This window comes from Electrona antarctica (assembly GCF_951216825.1).
Source record: "Electrona antarctica genome assembly, chromosome: 24".
In the NCBI taxonomy this organism is placed as follows: Eukaryota; Metazoa; Chordata; class Actinopteri; order Myctophiformes; family Myctophidae; genus Electrona; species Electrona antarctica.
In genome coordinates this window covers 6,065,902-6,087,745 of record NC_136803.1, presented here as the reverse complement: position 1 = coordinate 6,087,745, position 21,844 = coordinate 6,065,902, and the positions used below count along the sequence as shown (strand labels likewise).

At 47.8% G+C, this 21,844-nt stretch overlaps 1 protein-coding gene across 1 annotated transcript in view; it reads left to right on the top strand.

Annotated features, from left to right (window-relative positions):
• nbeal1 (neurobeachin-like 1) overlaps window positions 1-21,844 on the top strand; it is a 122,130-nt gene that overhangs the window by 94,125 nt on the left and 6,161 nt on the right. The window contains exons 33-52 of the mRNA XM_079495069.1: window positions 279-428; window positions 1,270-1,427; window positions 1,671-1,795; window positions 2,119-2,251; window positions 2,935-3,083; window positions 4,397-4,530; window positions 4,759-4,860; window positions 5,311-5,406; window positions 6,446-6,570; window positions 8,175-8,315; window positions 9,042-9,172; window positions 10,496-10,605; window positions 13,251-13,368; window positions 13,470-13,567; window positions 14,241-14,357; window positions 17,021-17,110; window positions 17,401-17,510; window positions 18,630-18,802; window positions 19,399-19,493; window positions 20,909-21,025. Of these exons, the coding sequence (XP_079351195.1) occupies window positions 279-428; window positions 1,270-1,427; window positions 1,671-1,795; window positions 2,119-2,251; window positions 2,935-3,083; window positions 4,397-4,530; window positions 4,759-4,860; window positions 5,311-5,406; window positions 6,446-6,570; window positions 8,175-8,315; window positions 9,042-9,172; window positions 10,496-10,605; window positions 13,251-13,368; window positions 13,470-13,567; window positions 14,241-14,357; window positions 17,021-17,110; window positions 17,401-17,510; window positions 18,630-18,802; window positions 19,399-19,493; window positions 20,909-21,025 (2,472 nt within the window). The remainder of the gene's footprint in view (window positions 1-278; window positions 429-1,269; window positions 1,428-1,670; window positions 1,796-2,118; window positions 2,252-2,934; window positions 3,084-4,396; window positions 4,531-4,758; window positions 4,861-5,310; window positions 5,407-6,445; window positions 6,571-8,174; window positions 8,316-9,041; window positions 9,173-10,495; window positions 10,606-13,250; window positions 13,369-13,469; window positions 13,568-14,240; window positions 14,358-17,020; window positions 17,111-17,400; window positions 17,511-18,629; window positions 18,803-19,398; window positions 19,494-20,908; window positions 21,026-21,844) is intronic.

The window sequence follows — 21,844 nt, the reverse complement described above, 5'->3', positions numbered from 1 at the left end:
TGTTTGAGAACCACTGACATAGAAACATGTCTAAATGGGTTAATTTGCTGTTGTTTATTGTCGTTGTTGTTGCCTTATTGTGGGCTCAAGTAGCAAGTAGACGCTGCTCGATACATTTTTAATGCTCCCTACAAAAAGGTTTATTCAGAATAACGTTTCCATCCTCATGGATTTTCTTCGGGTTCAAATCAAAGCAAAAACACTTTTTATTAACCTGACGAAGTGATTTGTTTTGCCTTGTGGTCGCTCTAAACGTCTGTGCGTTCCCCTTTGTGCAGATCATCCCGTACATGAAGCAGTATGAGATCGAGACGTTCAGCCAGGGTCACGAGAGCATGGCTCTGTACTGGAAGGAGTGCTACGAGGCCTTCATGATCAGCCTGCACAAGAGAGAGAGGGAGCGCGGGGAGAGCAAGATACGCTTCCAGGTCAGTGTGAACTGAAGCCCCCCCTATTGGTTCAGCCAATGTAAAGATGTGCCGTATGAGAACTTCACATGTCCTGCCAGCGTGATTCAACACTACGTCCGTCTCTAGACTTGGTAACGCCCCGCCTGCCTCTGATTGGCCTTCTTACCAGACTTTCCTCTGAGGTGGATAGTCTTGTGACACTGACGCGAGGTTACTCCGTAGTCTAATGATTAGACCATTATGCTAGCGAGTTGGTTGGTCAAAGTGGTGTCAAGCCTGTATTACGATACTTTACTACTAGTAGGAGGGGCGGGGCGTTACCAAGTCTAGAGGCGGACGTAGTCTCAGAATTGGGTGACCTGCCCCATTGTCAGTGAGAAAGGAGGGCATTGGCCAAGGTGTTATATGTTCACAATATTCTGATGCCCTGAATAGATAGTGTTCCTCTGCTGGAAGCTCTTTTCAGTAGCAAAGCAGTAGAACTAGCAAGGCTAATCAGTGAATCAATCCAGCAGGGAAAACTTGTATTTTCAGAAACCTATCAGGAAAGCGTGAAGAGTTTGGAATCTGTATTTCAATGACCCCCTCCAGTTTGGTATGGAATTAGGCCACGGAGCACCCGTAACTCAGCGAGCATCGAAGTGAAACTAAAGCAATTTCTACTCCCTGGACCACTTTGTGAACCACTGTCTTATCTTGTGAAATAAAGCCGACCATGCATGCTTGTGCATGTACACAAAACTGTGCAATACATGCTATACAAAACTATACACACACACACACACACACACGCACACACACACACACACACGCACACACACACTCACGGATCTCCCGTGTCTCCCTCCCTGTGGTTCAGGAGCAGTTTGTGGAGCCCTTCTCCAGACGGAGCCGCCAGGAGAACCTGCGCTACAACAGCATGCTGAAGCAGCAGCACAGTCAGAACAGCGCCACCCTGAGGCAGTGGAAGGCGGCGCGGCGGGGCCTGGTGTGTGAGAGGGGGCCCTGGGCCGACAGGTAACCCACCGCTTAAATCAAATCTAACTTGAATTATAGTTAGATTTGTCTCATAATGATATGAGACAAATTTTACGACCCTAAAAACACATTTTAGCCAAATGGTTAGGGCACATTCCAAAATGCCTGACAGCGAGTCCCCGGTTTGAATCCCGGCTGGCTGAATCATTTGCTGTGTGTCGTTCCGCTGCACTGGTTTGGGAGACGGTGCATTCATCCTTTGTTGGGTCTGCCTACCTACAGGCTTCAGGAGCAGATGCACTGGAGGGTGTCCAGTGCGGAGAACTTCTCCCGCATGAGGCTCAAGCTGGTGAGGAACTACAACTTTGACCCGCACCGCGAGGCCAGCGCACTGCGAGACAACCTGGGTAACGTAGTCCATGACCGACATGACACTGCTGATGCTAAACTTAATGTTGCCGCGTGTGTGTGTGTGTGTGTGTGTGTGTATGTGTATGTGTGTGTGTGTGTGTGTGTGTGTGTATGTGTATGTGTATGTGTATGTGTATGTGTGTGTGTGTGTGTGTGTGTGTGTGTGTGTGTGTGTGTGTGTGTGTGTGTGCGTGCGGTCTATGAAGAAGAAACATTAATAGAACTACAAATAGAGATGCTGCATGCACCACACAGTCTAATATGTATGTGTTCTCTCTCTCTCTCTCTCTCTCTCTCTCTCTCTCTCTCTCTCTCTCAGGTCCAGCCGTCCAGCAGCAGAGGGTGAACCAGGACTCCCTGCTACTGGAGGCGGTCAAACAGGTCAAGGTCAGCGACCTGGAAGACGACATCCTGGAGCTGCCAGAGGAAGACCCGGCGGCCAGCAACAACACGTCAGTATGAACCTGTGGTTCTCCAGTGTAAACACAGCGGGCAGTTACAGGGTCCATTTGGAGCCGTAGTGACGGTCCCCAGACCAGACATTGAGAAACAGTGGGAGGATAAGTAGGTTAGTAAGGTGTTCCCCCGGCCTGGGGTCACACAGACTAGTAACAACTTCATGGACAAAGAGGCATTGTGCCGTTCCCAAAGTGGAAATCCTATTATCAATATTTACAGTACATCCAATAAAGGTATTACGTGAAACAGCATTTCAACAGAGGGCCCCATGCCCTATAAAATCCTCCTCTAAAGTCAGTGGTTCCCAAGCGCTGTGCTGTGAGATAAATCCAGGCGTGCTTATACATCTTTCTTTGAGATTTACATTAGATAATTAAAAATCCGATCCCTATTCTGATCTTTTGAAAATCATGTCATCGATTTCCGATCTCTCGATCCGATCGGGACAAGCCTAATCACAATGTTTTTGTTCATTGAGGTTTGGCCTTACAGATGGAAATGTGGCTTCTTACTGTGTGTTTCCTTAATATTATAGACTAGTCGTGTTACAAAATAAATTCTTAAACGTTTCAAAATTATACAGACTTTTTAGCTTGCGGCCCGTGTGGACTTTTGGAATTTTCTTGAGTGGCCCTGTGTGAAATCATCTCCTGTGTGTGTGTGCGTCCATCTCCAGGGCTGAGGCGGAGGAGCCGGGCCAGAAGGAGAAGCTGGTTTTGTGGGAGGATTGTGAGCTGGTGACGGTGGTGGACGTGGTGCCGGGCCGTCTGGAGCTCACCACTCAGCACATCAACTTCTACGACAGCAGCCCAGAGAAAGACGAGGGTAAAACAGTGGTTTTCAAACATCTCAACCCTTTTCACGTCACGGTCCAGTATCTATTCGGCATTTTGAGCCACGGCACGGACCACCATGTTTTGATGAGATTTAGCCTCTCAGTCAGACCCAAAGCGAAAGATTGAGAGATGACGACACATTTTGTTATCGTTGGATAAGATTTTGTCCACAATTCCATGCTGTTGGTACCATTAGGAGAGAGAGCATGCAAACGTTGAGAAAGAAAACAACAGTTATAAATGTAGACTTCTTGTAAATTAAGTAATGCAGATGTCTAACTCTTGAGAGCGTTAAATGAAACCAAATGGACCCATAAGGGTCCATTTGGTTTCATTTTACGCTCTCAAGAGTTATGGATCTATAAGGGTCCATTTGTTTACCGTCTCTCCATCATTTGGGACCACCTGGAACCCCCTTAAGGACCACTGGTGGTCCCCAATGGTCGGGGTAAAAGGAGAGAACCATGAAACTCCATAACCAACACTTCGGGCTGTATTTTGCGTGTCTTAAGTACCAGATCTTATTACTTAACTTAAGACCTGGAGGCGTGATCAATGCCATTTGGCTATTCTGAGTGGCCAAAGAGCATTGACCACGCCTCCAGGTCTTAAGTTAAGTCACAAGACCTGGTACTTAAGACACACATAATACTGCCCATAATGTTTTAATAACTTAAACCCTATGTTTTTAGTGGTAATATAAACACCAAATGTCGACAATATACTTGGTCCCCTCCGTTTCTTTCCCCGATCTGCACAAAATCTTTTCATGGGAAGATAACCAATCCACTAGGTCACAACACGTCCCGAGTTTGTAGACGAGCTATTTTTGCAGAATGCACGCGTATGTTCGGGTGTTCGCCCTATTATGGTTTTGATTGATTGATTGAAATATTTATTAACAGTTTTCAGAATTACAGTACATTTCAAGCACAAACTCAATACAAAGGCTGTTAACTGTGAGTGGACGACCCAATTAAGCATTACACTTGTTTACAAGAAGGTCCACCATGTTCAATTCATCAAAACATTTAGAGACGTACAAATAGACACTTCTATATAGACAAAGAACAGAACAGGAATTCATCATAATGGAGGTAAAAAGGGGAAAAAAACATATACAGTGAGGGAAAAAAGGGGGGCATGCCAAGATAAGAATAGCAACGCTATAGGGTTCATGTGATGAACTAAATTAGATCCCAGTCAGAGAAGACTGTGTGTATATTCAAGGTGAGTCACACCACATGTGTCTTTGCCCCATGATAACCTCTCTCTCTCTCTGTCTCTCTGTCTCTCTGTAAGGAGTCGGCTATGACTTCAAATGGCCTCTGTCTCAGATCAGAGAGATCCACCTTCGACGTTACAACCTTCGACGCTCCGCCTTAGAGATCTTCCTGATTGACCAGACCAACTACTTCCTGAACTTCAAGAAGGAGGTGAGCCCCCGGGAGGGCCACTAGCTACTGAATATACATTCATATATCCTACACTATATGATGTTATGCCTGGCTTGTATTGTCTAAAAGAAATTGTTGTGTTCAGCTACATTCCCAATATGTTATGTATTACATATTTGGTTGAAACCTTCGAGTCACAGTATGTTTTCGTGGGTTGTTCAGAAGAATCTCATCATGGCTGCTGATGGGGCGTGTTTTCATTGACAGGTACGGAACAAGGTGTACGGACGCATGCTGCTGCTGCGCTCTCTCAGTCTGTACGGAACACGCTCTCCACAGGAACTACTGAAGTCCTCCGGGCTCACACAGGTAGGAACTACTGAGACACAGGAACTACTGAAGTCCTCCGGGCTCACACAGGTAGGAACTACTGAAACACAGGAACTACTGAAGTCCTCCGGGCTCACACAGGTAGGAACTACTGAAACACAGGAACTACTGAAGTCCTCCGGGCTCACACAGGTAGGAACTACTGAAGTCCTCTGGGCTCACACAGGTAGGAACTACTGAGACACAGGAACTACTGAAGTCCTCCGGGCTCACACAGGTCAGCACTCGCACACCAATAGAAATGAGTGGCGTGCCTGTCACAGACACGTGACAGGCCAAATACATACATACTAATTTGGGGGTCCTTGAGCACCTCTCATGCAACACACATCACACATGCTTTTCAGAAGACATAGTATTCTGTAGTATTGGGTCCTAAGGTCTTAAGATTTTATGGGTTAACACATTTTTTCTTTTGTTATTTCCAAGAAATGGGTGAACAGGGAGATGTCCAACTTTGACTACCTGATGCAGCTGAACACCATCGCGGGCAGAACCTACAACAACCTGGCCCAGTACCCTGTGGTGAGTTCCTGGCTCACATACAACATAAAGCAGTGGTTTTCAACCGTTTTAACCCATTTTGACCTGAGATCAGATTCTAAAAATGTCTTCTACATCCTGACAGTTTTCTGAAAAAGCTATGTTTCTATCTCAGTCGTTCTTCGATTTTTCAAAAATAGCTATTTAATAGCTATTTTTAAATAGCTAAAGCACAACATAATGCTAACACCAAAAGGGGTTCCCGCCCAAAATGGGTTAATTTCGAGGTCCATTATTTATTCAGCATCTGAGCCACGGACCACCATTTGATGAGATTCATCCTCTCAGAACCATTGAATATTTTGTTGTCGTTGAATAAGATTTATATTTGTATATTTATATATTTGTATTTTCTCGCTGTTTGTATTATTGGCACCTACGGGATGCGACTACTAACACTTTTTTGCATTATTATGATTGTTTTTTTTTGTATTGCATTGTATTGATGCCAACAGATTAATTTCGTTGTAAACTTGTGTTCAATGACAAAATAAAATCCATCCTTCCATTTAGTTCACAGTTCCACACTGTACTGATGTGGTACTGTATTAGGAGAGACTACAGGCAAACGTTGATCAAAATTACTATTCTTCTACATTCTCTATTTGTGTAGACTTTTTATAAATTAAATAATGCAGATGTTTAACAAAAAGAGAGCGTAAAATCAAACCAAATGGACCTGTACGGGTTCATTTGGTTTCATTTTATGCTCAAGATTCAAGATCTATAAAGGTTAATTTGGTTACCAACTTTCCATCATTTAACTGGGACCACCTGGAACCCCCTTAAGGACCACTGGTTGAGAACCACTGATATAAAGGAATCTTCTAGAGAAGCTGGTGATGGGGTTTAATTCTGAGTGTGTGTGTGTGTGTGTGTGTGTGTGTGTGTGTGTGTGTGTGTGTGTGTGTGTGTGTGTGTGTGTGTGTGTGTGTGTGTGTGTGTGTGTGTGTGTGTGTGTGTGTGTGTGTGTGTGTGTGTGTGTGTGTGTGTGTGTGTGTGTGTGTGTGTGTGTGTCCAGTTCCCTTGGATCCTGGCCGACTACACGTCAGAGGAACTGGACCTGTCAGATCCTCGGGCGTTCAGGGATCTCTCGAAGCCGGTGGCTGCTCTCAACGAACGCAACGCCAAGGCAGTGAGAGAGAAGTATGTTCTGTTCCTCTGGTTGAAAGGCTAACTAACACATCACTAAGGCCATGAGAGAGAAGTGTGCATTACCCGCAGGACCCAACACGAAGGTTGCGGGCGTTATTTAAATACCTGCGGTCAGGAGCAGGTGGTTAAAATACAACCAGCGAGCTCAGCAAAATCCCGCATCTCCCCCAATTAATCCATTCTGGACGGGAACCCCTTTTGGTGTTTTAACTAAGCATTATGTTATACTTCTACAAGCTCGTAGCGCGCCACCGAGTGGCGCGCTACGAGCTTGTAGGTCTGCTATTTTTGAAAAATCGTGAAAATGTGGCACAAATCTTTGAATATATATTCTTTCAGAAGACTTTTCTATTTATTTCGACGTCTAGCCTAAATGGGTTAACCAGAATTTGTTATTTGCTTGTATACTGTATATACTTTATCTAGATATTAAATGTCTCTCCCCCCTCCTCTCTCTCTCACGCTGTGCACGGTACACAGCTCGTCGCATCAGTGTTACAATATAGGCGCAATATAGGCTAATAAACACTTTCCCTCTATCTGTGAGCAAATTGAAACGGGCCTCTCTCCTGCACGCCTGCTCAATCTCATTCCGTTTGGGTAATGTAAGGTGTTTGGATCTCAATGGAAATATACTGTATAAACTGCATGACTGGGACCCGCAGTACAATGTGCTGCAGGAATACTGGCATTTCATTTTTGTTTTGCGGGAGGGAGCGGCGGACATTAATTAACTGCGGGCGGTCAAAAATTAAATCATTGCGGGGGCGGGCGTAACCTGACTCCGCCAGATGGAGCAGCAGAGAGTACACTGGGTTCCCCCCTCCTGCTCCCATCTGGGAACTCTCAGGCAGACTTGATGCCCGGCCACAAAACGGCCTGGCCAATCAGCGGCAGCTAGAGGCGGGATCAAGGCATACACAGTGCTGCCTTGATTAGGTAGGGCGGGCGGGGATCTGTCGGAAATCCAACGGGAGCTGGCAGGATTAAGAAAACACTCCCGCGCAGCAGGGCTCTAGTATGCATCTATTCCTCTATTGAAAGATTAACTTTCACTCCCTTGAGTCACGTCCAGGTGCAAAAACAAAACACAATGTTGAAAGTCACTGAGGCTAATGACAACCTGCGCTAAGGGCAATGAAACAACCTGGTCCTTATTTATGGTTATGTTAACATCCTTGGTCTACAATACAAATCCTTCACCACTTCCCCTTCATTGATTACTTACTGCGCTGCTCAACATGAGTTTGCTTGAAAAGCCAATGAGAGGAAGGAAATGAAGAATCATGGGAGATCAATATGCCCATTTAGACTTTGTGAACGGCACTGCTTGCTGCGAAGAGAGACAGTGATTACATTTGGGGAGCAGTTGAACATTGTCTGTAGTAATAATAATAATAGTAATAATAATCTGTAGTAGAAAACCTTCAAGTTTTCTGGAAAACAAAACAAAAAACCCACAAGACAAACACAAACCCACCCACCCAACTCCCAACCCAAAAGGGTACAAGGATAGTAAAAACATTACAAAGGAAATGAAAAAAAAAAACACCAGACAAAATGGGTTAAATGATGTTCTGCGTGTGTCTTGTCAGATACGAGAGCTTCGAGGACCCGACGGGCACCATCGACCGCTTCCACTACGGCACCCACTACTCCAACGCAGCCGGAGTCATGCACTACCTGATCAGGATGGAGCCCTTCACCTCCCTGCACATCCAGCTGCAGAGTGGAAGGTACGCTAGTTTGATTTGCATTAGGCCACAGGCCCCCTTTCTGATCTGTAGCTCTCTGATCTGGTCTGTAACTCTCTGATACTCTCTGATTAGCCTCGGTACCCACTACCCAGGCTTTTATCTGTTTTCGTTCGCATTCGGCTCAAAAATGAAAAGCCTGGCGAAACGCTTTGGATGATCTGGCATAGGAAGCCCACTTCCAATAACAGTGCAGAGGCGCGTCGCTCCAAATTTGGTGACGTCAGTGTTCTCCACTCTTTTCTAAGTTGTCTAAAACTAGTATGAATAGGCCTTATGGCTCTACAGGTACATTGAATCCGCAAACATTTTGGTAAGCTGAGATCTCAGATCAATGGAATGTCCCGATACAGGTTTTCCCGATCCGATATTTGTAATTATATAACACTTACAGTATGCCATATCACAATAGTACAATATCCATAATCACATACAATATCCAGTCTAATATCATGATATGGATATAATACTGATACTAGGGATGTCCCGATCACGTTTTTCTTTTTTTTGCTCCCGATCCGTCCATCATTTGAAAATGACGTGATCGGGACAACCCTACGTGTTTAATAATAGTTAAATTAAACTATTCCTGTGGAACTCTGTCAAAGATCCTTGAAGGGGGTCTGCGGACCTGGCTTTGAAAAGCACCATGCTAGGTGTGATCTTGTCCACTCACCGCTGCTCTGTCGTGTGTCCTCCCGGCTCAAGGTTCGACTGTGCTGACCGGCAGTTCCACTCCATCCCGGCCACCTGGCAGACGCTCATGGACAATCCCAACGACGTCAAGGAACTCATTCCAGAGTTCTTCTACTTCCCAGAGTTCCTGGAAAACCAAAATGGTGAGGGCCTGGGGGGGGAAGTGTGGCACGGCAAATTATTATTTAAAGTTTATACTGCATGTATAGTTATTATTTATTGTCCAGGATATTATTAACAGTAGCTACCTACCGAGAGGCCAATGAAAGGTTTATTTATGATCTGTGCACTTCAGAGAAGCATTGACCTAACTTCAGACCTTTAGAATTTGCAACAAGACTGTTTAAATACGTCTAAACACAAACGAGTCACATGGAAATCGATTTAGTTCTGGTTGCTGCGTTCAGACTGAGACGGATCTCCTGAAGTCAGATTTGAATCAGATTTGAAACCACCTCTGAATGTGGATCAAGTTGCATTTGTAAAAATCTCATTCAATGTGACTTGTTTGTGTTTTAGACTTATTTAAACAAATCATACTCCAATCTGGATGTGGCACAGATCTGATTCAGGCTGCATTCAGCTGCCAGTGTAAATGGGGCTTTAACCCATTTTGGGCGGGAACCCCTTTTGGTGTTTTAAACATTATGTTGTAATCTAGCTATTAAAAAATAGCAGATCTACAAGTTCATAGCGCGCCACCGAGTGGCGCGCTATGAACTTGTAGGTCTGCTATTTTTGAAAAATCGTTAAAATGTGCCTCAAATCTTTCCGAAAATTGTCATGATTTAGAAAACTTTATTTTTTTAATTTCGACGTCAGGCCTGAATGGGTTAAAGCATTCAGGGTTGTTTTTGTGTGTGTTTGCAGCTTTGTACTTCAGTTCAGTCAGTGTATTCCAGTGTATTCCAGTTCAGTCAGTGCTTTGTATTCCAGTTCAGTCAGTGCTTTGTACTTCAGTTCAGTCAGTGCCACTAGTGCCAAACAGGAGTGTGTAAGAAGCCAAGCATGTTGTGCCCTAAACAAAAGTCAGGCTTGGGTTGTAAAAGGTTGAATTATCCCATTTTGGGCGTGAACCCCTTTTGGTGTTAGCATTATGTTATGCTTTAGCTATTGAAAAATAGCAGATCTACAAGCTCATAGCGCGCCACCGAGTGGCGCGCTATGAACTTGTAGGTCTGCTATTTTTGAAAAATCGAAGAACGACCGACATAGAAACATAGCTTTTTCAGAAAACTGTCAGGATGTAGAAGATATTTTTAGAATCTGATCTCAGGTCAAAATGGGTTAACTTTGCCAGGGTCCATTGAACAATGTCATGGCGACTAGCTCCCCTGATACACGGACCAAAGTGACAACAACGAGGGAAACCAGTTCACCATTAGAGCGATACAAGTTGAATTCATCTCCCTCGTTCTCATTTTCACATTGTGTCTCTTTGTGTCTTTGTGTCTCCGTCCCTGCAGTCTTTGATCTGGGTCGTCTGCAGATCTCCAAGGAGAGAGTGGGCGACGTCATCCTGCCCAAATGGGCCAAGTCCCCGGAGGACTTCATCTACAAGCACCGCAAAGCCCTGGTGAGCCTCCCTCCTCCACCCCGTTACAGGCACCGCAAAGCCCTGGTGAGCCTCCCTCCTCCACCCCGTTACAGGCACCGCAAAGCCCTGGTGAGCCTCCCTCCTCCACCCCGTTACAGGCACCGCAAAGCCCTGGTGAGCCTCCCTCCTCCACCCCGTTATACCAAAGCCCTGGTGAGCCTCCCTCCTCCACCCCGTTATACCAAAGCCCTGGTGAGCCTCCCTCCTCCACCCCATTACAGGCACCGCAAAGCCCTGGTGAGCCTCCCTCCTCCACCCCGTTATACCAAAGCCCTGGTGAGCCTCCCTCCTCCACCCCGTTATACCAAAGCCCTGGTGAGCCTCCCTCCTCCACCCCGTTATACCAAAGCCCTGGTGAGCCTCCCTCCTCCACCCCATTACAGGCACCGCAAAGCCCTGGTGAGCCTCCCTCCTCCACCCCGTTATACCAAAGCCCTGGTGAGCCTCCCTCCTCCACCCCATTACAGGCACCGCAAAGCCCTGGTGAGCCTCCCTCCTCCACCCCGTTACAGGCTGATAGCCTCCACCCCGTTATACCAAAGCCCTGGTGAGCCTCCCTCCTCCACCCCATTACAGGCTGATAGCCTCCACCCCGTTATACCAAAGCCCTGGTGAGCCTCCCTCCTCCACCCCATTACAGGCTGTTAGAGTGATGTCATCTCCACCCCGTTATACCAAAGCCCTGGTGAGCCTCCCTCCTCCACCCCGTTACAGGCTAATAGCCTCCACCCCGTTATACCAAAGCCCTGGTGAGCCTCCCTCCTCCACCCCATTACAGGCTGTTAGAGTGATGTCATCTCCACCCCGTTATACCAAAGCCCTGGTGAGCCTCCCTCCTCCACCCCATTACAGGCTAATAGAGTGATGTCATCACCCTAATAGCCTCCACCCCGTTGTACCAAAGCCCTGGTGAGCCTCCCTCCTCCACCCCATTACAGGCTAATAGAGTGACGTCATCACCCTAATAGCCTCCACCCCGTTGTACCAAAGCCCTGGTGAGCCTCCCTCCTCCACCCCATTACAGGCTAATAGAGTGACGTCATCACCCTAATAGCCTCCACCCCATTATACCAAAGCCCTGGTGAGCCTCCCTCCTCCACCCCATTACAGGCTAATAGAGTGACGTCATCACCCTAGGTGAGCCTCCCTCCTCCACCCCATTACAGGCTAATAGAGTGACGTCGTCACCCTAATAGCATCCACCCCATTATACCAAAGCCCTGGTGAGCCTCCCTCCTCCACCCCATTACAGGCTAATAGAGTGACGTCATCACCCTAGGTGAGCCTCCCTCCTCCACCCCATTACAGGCTAATAGAGTGACGTCATCACCCTAATAGCCTCCACCCCGTTGTACCAAAGCCCTGGTGAGCCTCCCTCCACCACCCCATTACAGGCTAATAGAGTGACGTCATCACCCTAATAGCATCCACCCCGTTATACCAAAGCCCTGGTGAGCCTCCCTCCACCACCCCATTACAGGCTAATAGAGTGACTTCATCACCCTAATAGCCTCCACCCCGTTATACCAAAGCCCTGGTGAGCCTCCCTCCACCACCCCATTACAGGCTGATAGAGTGACGTCATCACCCTAATAGCCTCCACCCCGTTATACCAAAGCCCTGGTGAGCCTCCCTCCTCCACCCCATTACAGGCTAATAGAGTGACGTCATCACCCTAATAGCATCCACCCCCGTTATACCAAAGCCCTGGTGAGCCTCCCTCCTCCACCCCATTACAGGCTAATAGAGTGACGTCATCACCCTACTAGCCTCCACCCCGTTATACCAAAGCCCTGGTGAGCCTCCCTCCTCCACCCCTTTACAGGCTAATAGAGTGACGTCATCACCCTAATAGCCTCCACCCCGTTATACCAAAGCCCTAGTGAGCCTCCCTCCACCCCATTACAGGCTAATAGTGACGTCATCACCCTAATAGCCTCCACCCCCATTATACCAAAGCCCTGGTGAGCCTCCCTCCTCCACCCCATTACAGGCTAATAGAGTGACGTCATCACCCTAATAGCCTCCACCCCGTTATTGCCTCCCTCCACCCCATTACAGGCTAATAGTGACATCATCACCCTAATAGCATCCACCCCGTTATACCAAAGCCACTGCCACTGCTTTAAACCATTTGTTAACTTAGCAATACCTCATGGACCAAGGATGAATTGGTCTGTGTCTTTTCACATACGGCCATGTTGAGTATAGCTGCATGCTAGCCTAGCACCACGGCTATCGATCTGTTTGAGAACCATTCACAAGGTTCACTGTGCTCTGTGTGCCTCAGGGGGAAAGCCACTAACTGCAATTCAATATCCATTCCAATGAGATTAAACGCATTCCTCAGCTGCAACAACAGGCCTTTCTATCAGAAAGCCATGCTTGATGTACTGTCCGTGCGTGTGTTTTCTTTGTAGGAGTCGGACTATGTGTCAGCTCACCTTCACGTGTGTGTGTTTTCTCTGTAGGAGTCGGACTATGTGTCAGCTCACCTTCACGAGTGTGTGTTTTCTCTGTAGGAGTCGGACTATGTGTCAGCTCACCTTCACGAGTGTGTGTTTTCTCTGTAGGAGTCGGACTATGTGTCAGCTCACCTTCACGTGTGTGTGTTTTCTCTGTAGGAGTCGGACTATGTGTCAGCTCACCTTCACGAGTGGATCGACCTGATATTCGGTTACAAGCAGAAGGGCCCCGCGGCAGTGGAGGCCCTCAATGTCTTCTACTACTGCACCTACGAGGGTATATAGTCCATCATCACAAGCTAATAAACACACAATTTATTATTGAAAGATAACCAGGACTTGTATTGAGGGAGCGTGTGTTATGGTCGTCGTGTCTAGGTGCAGTTGACCTGGATGCCATTACCGATGAGAAGGAACGGAAGGCCGTGGAAGGCATGATCAGCAACTTTGGACAGACTCCTTGCCAACTGATCAAGGTACACAGACACACCATGCTTTGTTTACGTCACAATGATGCCATAAGCTTATGAACTACAATGGGTATCGCCATTGATCCTTGGTGCTGGGGGTGTTCCGGTAGCTCACCTGGTAAAGCACACGTACCATATGAAGGCTAAACACTGCAGCATAACATATTTCTTTAAAACGACATTGCCAAAATCATAGCAGAATGTATTTACAAAGTGCTTGGGTACAGTTTACAATGTGCAACACAATATATATTCCAATTCCTCAGCTGCAACAACAGACATTTTTCCTCCCCCTGGCCAGCCGGGGCGCCTGAAAGGAACTGGTTGGAATAACGTGTTCCTTCCACGCGCTACGTCCAACCAGGGAAACTCCCCCCTGTCAGGTGTAAAGGAGCAACTTGGACACTCAGGCATGAAGGAAACATGAGTTCAAGTCCGTTGCTCTCCCCATGTCCCCCATATATGGGGACTAGGTTGGCGGAGGGTGTGTAGAGCCCAGGATCACATTAGATAATTGACACAAGGGGTGAAAAATGGGTTACAAAATCGTGGGATAAAAAATATATATAAAAAGAAAAAACAGACATTTTTCAGATGATTGATGTACTCAAGCGTTTGTGTGTGCGTGTGTGCGTGTGTGTGTGTGTGTGTGTGTGTGTGTGTGTGTGCGTGCGTGCAGGAGCCCCACCCTGTGCGTCTATCTCAGGAGGACGTTGAGAAGAGGACAACTCGGCTGGACTCGTGTCCTCTCAGCATCTTTGAACATCTCACCGAGCTCAAGTCCTTCTTCGTGGAGGTTTGGACGGCCGCTGTGGTCTCTGTCATTCTGTCCAGATACGGCCGCTGTGGTCTCTGTCATTCTGTCCAGATACGGCCGCTGTGGTCTCTGTCATTCTGTCCAGATACGGCCGCTGTGGTCTCTGTCATTCTGTCCAGATAGTGGACGGCCGCCGTGGTCTCTGTCATTCTGTCCAGATAGGACGGCCACTGTGGTCTCTGTCATTCTGTACAGATACGGCCGCTGTGGTCTCTGTCATTCTGTCCAGATACGGCCGCTGTGGTCTCTGTCATTCTGTCCAGATACGGCCGCTGTGGTCTCTGTCATTCTGTCCAGATACGGCCGCTGTGGTCTCTGTCATTCTGTCCAGATACGGCCGCTGTGGTCTCTGTCATTCTGTCCAGATAGTGGACGGCCGCCGTGGTCTCTGTCATTCTGTCCAGATACGGCCGCTGTGGTCTCTGTCATTCTGTCCAGATAGTGGTCTCTGTCATTCTGTCCAGATACGGCCGCTGTGGTCTCTGTCATTCTGTCCAGATACGGCCGCTGTGGTCTCTGTCATTCTGTCCAGATACGGCCGCTGTGGTCTCTGTCATTCTGTCCAGATACGGCCGCTGTGGTCTCTGTCATTCTGTCCAGATACGGCCGCTGTGGTCTCTGTCATTCTGTCCAGATACGGCCGCTGTGGTCTCTGTCATTCTGTCCAGATACGGCCGCTGTGGTCTCTGTCATTCTGTCCAGTGGTCTCTGTCATTCTGTCCTGTGGTCTCTGTCATTCTGTCCAGATACGGCCGCTGTGGTCTCTGTCATTCTGTCCAGATACGGCCGCTGTGGTCTATGTCATTCTGTCCAGATACGGCCGCTGTGGTCTCTGTCATTCTGTCCAGATAGTGGACGGCCGCCGTGGTCTCTGTCATTCTGTCCAGATACGGCCGCTGTGGTCTCTGTCATTCTGTCCAGATAGTGGTCTCTGTCATTCTGTCCAGATACGGCCGCTGTGGTCTCTGTCATTCTGTCCAGATACGGCCGCTGTGGTCTCTGTCATTCTGTCCAGATACGGCCGCTGTGGTCTCTGTCATTCTGTCCAGATACGGCCGCTGTGGTCTCTGTCATTCTGTCCAGATACGGCCGCTGTGGTCTCTGTCATTCTGTCCAGATACGGCCGCTGTGGTCTCTGTCATTCTGTCCAGATAGTGGACGGCCGCTGTGGTCTCTGTCATTCTGTCCAGTGGTCTCTGTCATTCTGTCCTGTGGTCTCTGTCATTCTGTCCAGATACGGCCGCTGTGGTCTCTGTCATTCTGTCCAGATACGGCCGCTGTGGTCTCTGTCATTCTGTCCAGATACGGCCGCTGTGGTCTCTGTCATTCTGTCCAGATACGGCCGCTGTGGTCTCTGTCATTCTGTCCAGATACGGCCGCTGTGGTCTCTGTCATTCTGTCCAGATACGGCCGCTGTGGTCTCTGTCATTCTGTCCAGATAGTGATCTCTGTCATTCTGTCCAGATACGGCCGCTGTGGTCTCTGTCATTCTGTCCAGATACGGCCGCTGTGGTCTCTGTCATTCTGTCCAGATACGGCCGCTGTGGTCTCTGTCATTCTGTCCAGATACGGCCGCTGTGGTCTCTGTCATTCTGTCCAGATACGGCCGCTGTGGTCTCTGTCATTCTGTCCAGATACGGCCGCTGTGGTCTCTGTCATTCTGTCCAGATACGGCCGCTGTGGTCTCTGTCATTCTGTCCAGATACGGCCGCTGTGGTCTCTGTCATTCTGTCCAGATAGTGATCTCTGTCATTCTGTCCAGATACGGCCGCTGTGGTCTCTGTCATTCTGTCCAGATACGGCCGCTGTGGTCTCTGTCATTCTGTCCAGATACGGCCGCTGTGGTCTCTGTCATTCTGTCCAGATACGGCCGCTGTGGTCTCTGTCATTCTGTCCAGATACGGCCGCTGTGGTCTCTGTCATTCTGTCCAGATACGGCCGCTGTGGTCTCTGTCATTCTGTCCAGATACGGCCGCTGTGGTCTCTGTCATTCTGTCCAGATAGTGCATACGAGAGCAGAGAGGGGAAAAAAATCATATTGAATTGCATTACGAGATGCATTCATGTTTACACATTAAATCGTTTTATTTCATTTGGAAAAGATTACATAATATTTCCAATACACCAGTGGTTTTCAACCAGTGGTCCTTGAGGGGGTTCCAGATGGTTCTCAGCTAAATGATGGAGAGTTGGTAACCAAATGGACCCTTATAGAGCTTTAACTATTTACAGTGTAAAAAAACCGCTTGCAAGAGTTAAATTATTGTTAATCATTTGCATGCATTACTTAATTTACAAGAAGTCTACACAATTAGAGAATGTAGAAGAATTGTTATTTTGATCAACGTTTGCCTGTTATCTCTCTTTATGGTACCACATCAATACAGCATGGAACTGTGGACAAAATCTTAACCAACGACAACAACGTATTCCACGTTTTGGGTCTGAGAGACTAATTCTCATGGTGGTCTGTGGCTCAAATGCCCAATAAATAAAGGACCTTGATATGAGAATTGTTGAAAACCAGTGCAATGAATTACTAGAAATATAAATTGCTACTTTAAAAAAAAGGTGGTATAAGTGATGTAATTTGTTTGCTATACTAAGCTAATGATGAACTGTCCCACCTGTCTTGTTCTCAGGGCATCAGTGACAACGTGCCTCTGGTTAAGGCAGTCGTGCCCAAGAACCAGTCTCACTCCTTCATCACGCAGGGCAGTCCTGACACCATGGTGAGCCTATAGGAATGACAGTGATGATTAGAATAATGTGGATTTGTAATGTAATGATAAACTATTTTGACCTGAGATCAGATTCTAAAAATGTCTTCTACTTCCTGACAGTTTTCTGAAAAAGCCATGTTTCTATGTCAGTCGTTCTTCGATTAAAAAAAATAGCAGACCTACAAGCTCGTAGCGCGCCACTCGGTGGCGCGCTATGAGCTTGTAGGTCTGCTATTTTTCAATAGCTAAAGCATAACATAATACTTACTTGCATGTGTTTCCCTCTGTGTTCCTTCCAGGTGACGGTGAGTCGTAACTGCCTGGTCGGGACTCACGGCTGGCTGCCGTACGACAAGAACATCTCCAACTACTTCACCTTCCTCAAGGACCCCACCGTGGCCAACCCCAAGTAAGGGTCCTCTCTTCTCTCTCTGGGGGCGTAGTGGAACAGTCTGTGGCGCTGTCGCCTCACGGCTAGAAGGTCCTGGGGTCCTCAAGGACCCCACCGTGGCCAACCCCAAGTAAGGGTCCTCTCTTCTCTCTCTGGGGGCGTAGTGGAACAGTCTGTGGCGCTGTCGCCTCACGGCTAGAAGGTCCTGGGGTCCTCAAGGACCCCACCGTGGCCAACCCCAAGTAAGGGTCCTCTCTTCTCTCTCTGGGGGCGTAGTGGAACAGTCTGTGGCGCTGTCGCCTCACGGCTAGAAGGTCCTGGGGTCCTCAAGGACCCCACCGTGGCCAACCCCAAGTAAGGGTCCTCTCTTCTCTCTCTCTGGGGGCGTAGTGGAACAGTCTGTGGCGCTGTCGCCTCACGGCTAGAAGGTCCTGGGGTCCTCAAGGACCCCACCGTGGCCAACCCCAAGTAAGGGTCCTCTCTTCTCTCTCTCTGGGGGCGTAGTGGAACAGTCTGTGGCGCTGTCGCCTCACAGCTAGAAGGTCCTGGGGTTCGAGTCCCGCTGGGGGGCGGTTACGGGTGCTGGGGGCGTGCTCTCTCCTCCGCATCATCAGTGGGTGTCACCCTGGGTGGGGTTGGCAAAAGGGCCTTTCTGTGTGGAGATTGCATGTTCTCCCCGAAAAAAGAGGTTACAAAAATTGTGGGATAAAATGAAAAAGAAAAAGAGTCCTCTAGAGACCACTGCTATTTTTTAAATAGTTAGTTTTGAAATATACATTTAGTTCGAAATAGTTTCACGAAAAATCGTGAAAGTGTGAAAACTACTGGTTTAGAAGCCCTCGGCCTCAAGTCTTAATGGGTTAATACATTGTATACATGATCTCCCTTTCCTCTGCATCCGTTTCCTACTGTATGTATATTTTCCTCAATCTCTCCCCTCTCCCTCTCCAGGACCCAGCGGTTCCTGTCCGGTCCGTTCTCATTCTCTCCCCTCTCCCTCTCCAGGACGCAGCGGTTCCTGTCCGGTCCGTTCTCTCTCTCCTAACCAATCTCTCCCCTCTCCCTCTCCAGAACCCAGCGGTTCCTGTCCGGTCCGTTCTCTCTCTCCTAACCAATCTCTCCCCTCTCCCTCTCCAGGACCCAGCGGTTCCTGTCCGGTCCGTTCTCGCCCGGCGTGGAGGTGACGGCCGCTCTCTTCGTGGTCTCCCATGACGGCAAGCTGCTGTTCAGCGGCGGTCACTGGGACAACAGCCTGCGGGTCACGTCTCTGGTCAAGGGCAAGAGCGTGGGGCAGCACATCAGACACATGGGTACGTACTGTACGCAGGGCAGGGGTGGGCAACTTTGACCATGGAGAGGGCCACTATATCTCCAAACTCACTGCAGCAGAGGGCCACATTGCATATTACTGTTGTAGCAAAAACAGCCGATCTACAAGCTCAAAACGTGTCATAGTGCGTCTAAGGTTTAATCCTATTTCATTCAATTTAATCTGACAAACAGTGTTATTTATAAGTTAATAGTAGGGCTGTCAAATAACTCGAGTTAATTAATTTGGGAAATGAATTAGATTAACCCATTTAGGCCTGAGATCAGATTCTAAAAATGTCTTCTATATCCTGACAGTTTTCTGAAAAAGCTATGTTTCTATGTCAGTCGTTCTTCGATTTTTCAAAAATAGCAGACCTACAAGCTCGTAGCGCGCCACTCGGTGGCGCGCTATGAGCTTGTAGATCTGCTATTTTTCAATAGCTAAAGCATAACATAATGCTAACACCAAAAGGGGTTCTCGCCCAAAATGGGTTAAGGAATCTGGATGTGGAGAAAAACACAAGTCGGTTATTGCCATAAAGATCACCCTGGCATCCACCTGATTGTATTGTTATTTGTTTTCTTATTATCGCAGACGTGGTGACGTGCCTGTCGACGGACCACTGTGGCATCCACCTGATGTCTGGATCCAGAGACACCACCTGCATGGTGTGGCAGGTGCTGCAGCAGGTTTGTCTCCTACTGTAGGACAGGGGTGGGCAACTTTGACCATGGAGAGGGCCACTATAGTTCCACAGAATCCACACTCACTCCAGAGGGCCACTATAGTTCCACACTCACTCCAAAGGGCCACTATAGTTCCAAACTCACTCCAGAGGGCCACTATAGTTCCACAGAATCCACACTCACTCCAGAGAGCCACTATAGTTCCACACTCACTCCAGAGGGAAACTATAGTTCCAAACTCACTCCAGAGGGCCACTATATTTCCACACTCACTCCAGAGAGCCACTATAGTTCCACACTCACTCCAGAGGGCCACTATTGTTCCACACTCACTCCAGAGGGCCACTATAGTTCCACACTCACTCCAGAGGGCCACTATAGTTCCACACTCACTCCAGAGGCCACTATTGTTCCACACTCACTCCAGAGGGAAACTATAGTTCCACACTCACTCCAGAGGGCCACTATAGTTCCACACTCACTCCAGAGGGCCACTATTGTTCCACACTCACTCCAGAGGGAAACTATAGTTCCACACATTACATTACATTACATTACATTACAGTCATTTAGCAGACGCTTTTATCCAAAGCGACTTACAATAAGTGTATTCAACATAGGTAGGGAACAAAAACTACTAATCACCAGAAGTCTTTAGTGCATTTTCTGCAAAAACAAGCAACCAAGACTATACCTAGCGCTAAGGTAAAAGTGCAATATATCAGCTACCTATTTCCTTAAACAGATGAGACAAAATAGCTAAATCAAATGAGCATGAGCTAAAACAATTAAGTGTATCGACTAAACAAGATCCAATAAACAATACAACAATAGAAAACAAGCGTTCGTACAACTAGTTAACAACAAGTAGGTCAGGCAGAGAGGAAGGGTAGTGTTTCCTGAAGAGGTGGGTTTTCAACCTGCGGCGAAATATGGGCAGTGACTCTGCTGTCCTAACATCAGTGGGGAGTTCATTCGACCACTGTGGGGCCGTTTGAACACAAACAATACAACTATAAACTACTGACTACCACACAAGCTAATAATATAATACTAATACAAAAGCACTTAGAGTACCACTACCAGCAGTTTGCTAAAATACAAAATAATGCTACTTACTCAACTAGACAGGTCAGGAGCTCCGTTCACTTCAAATGTTGGTTACACACTCACTCCAGAGGGCCACTATAGTTCCACACTCACTCCAGAGGGCCACTATTGTTCCACACTCACTCCAGAGGGCCACTATAGTACTACACTCACTCCAGAGGGCCACACTGCATATACTGTTGTAGCAAAAATAGCACCTCAAGAGAACTTGTAGATCTGCTATTTTTGCTATATTTTAATAGGAATTCAGATTTTTTTTAAACAGTAAAGTAACTCTTGATAGCGTAACATTAATTGTGTGTTACCAGGGGGGAGCTCCAGTGGGCTTGTGTCCCAAGCCGGTGCAGGTGCTCTACGGGCACAAGGATGAGGTGGTCAGCGTCAGCATCAGTACAGAGCTGGACATGGCAGTGTCCGGTTCACGGGTAAGAGGACACACACACACACACACACACACACACACACACATGAAAGACATGGGTAAAAGATTTCAAGCCCTCAGGCTTGGCTTTATATATTAAAGTGAGTGAGAGCAACCAACTGATGCACTCAATAGTTCAAATAGCTGGACTCAATGGGGTGGAAAATGGATTCTGGAGTGGAGACTCAGTGGAGACTCAGTGGAGACTCAGTGGAGACTCAGTGGAGTCTCAGTGGAGACTCAGTGGAGACTCAGTGGAGACTCAGTGGAGACTCAGTGGAGTCTCAGTGGAGGCTCAGTGGAGGCTCAGTGGAGACTCAGTGGAGACTCAGTGGAGACTCAGTGGAGACTCAGTGGAGTCTCAGTGGAGACTCAGTGGAGTCTCAGTGGAGTCTCAGTGGAGTCTCAGTGGAGACTCAGTGGAGTCTCAGTGGAGACTCAGTGGAGTCTCAGTGGAGACTCAGTGGAGACTCAGTGGAGTCTCAGTGGAGACTCAGTGGAGTCTCAGTGGAGACTCAGTGGAGACTCAGTGGAGACTCAGTGGAGTCTCAGTGGAGACTCAGTGGAGACTCAGTGGAGACTCAGTGGAGACTCAGTGGAGACTCAGTGGAGTCTCAGTGGAGGCTCAGTGGAGGCTCAGTGGAGACTCAGTGGAGACTCAGTGGAGACTCAGTGGAGTCTCAGTGGAGACTCAGTGGAGACTCAGTGGAGTCTCAGTGGAGACTCAGTGGAGTCTCAGTGGAGTCTCAGTGGAGACTCAGTGGAGTCTCAGTGGAGTCTCAGTGGAGACTCAGTGGAGTCTCAGTGGAGTCTCAGTGGAGAC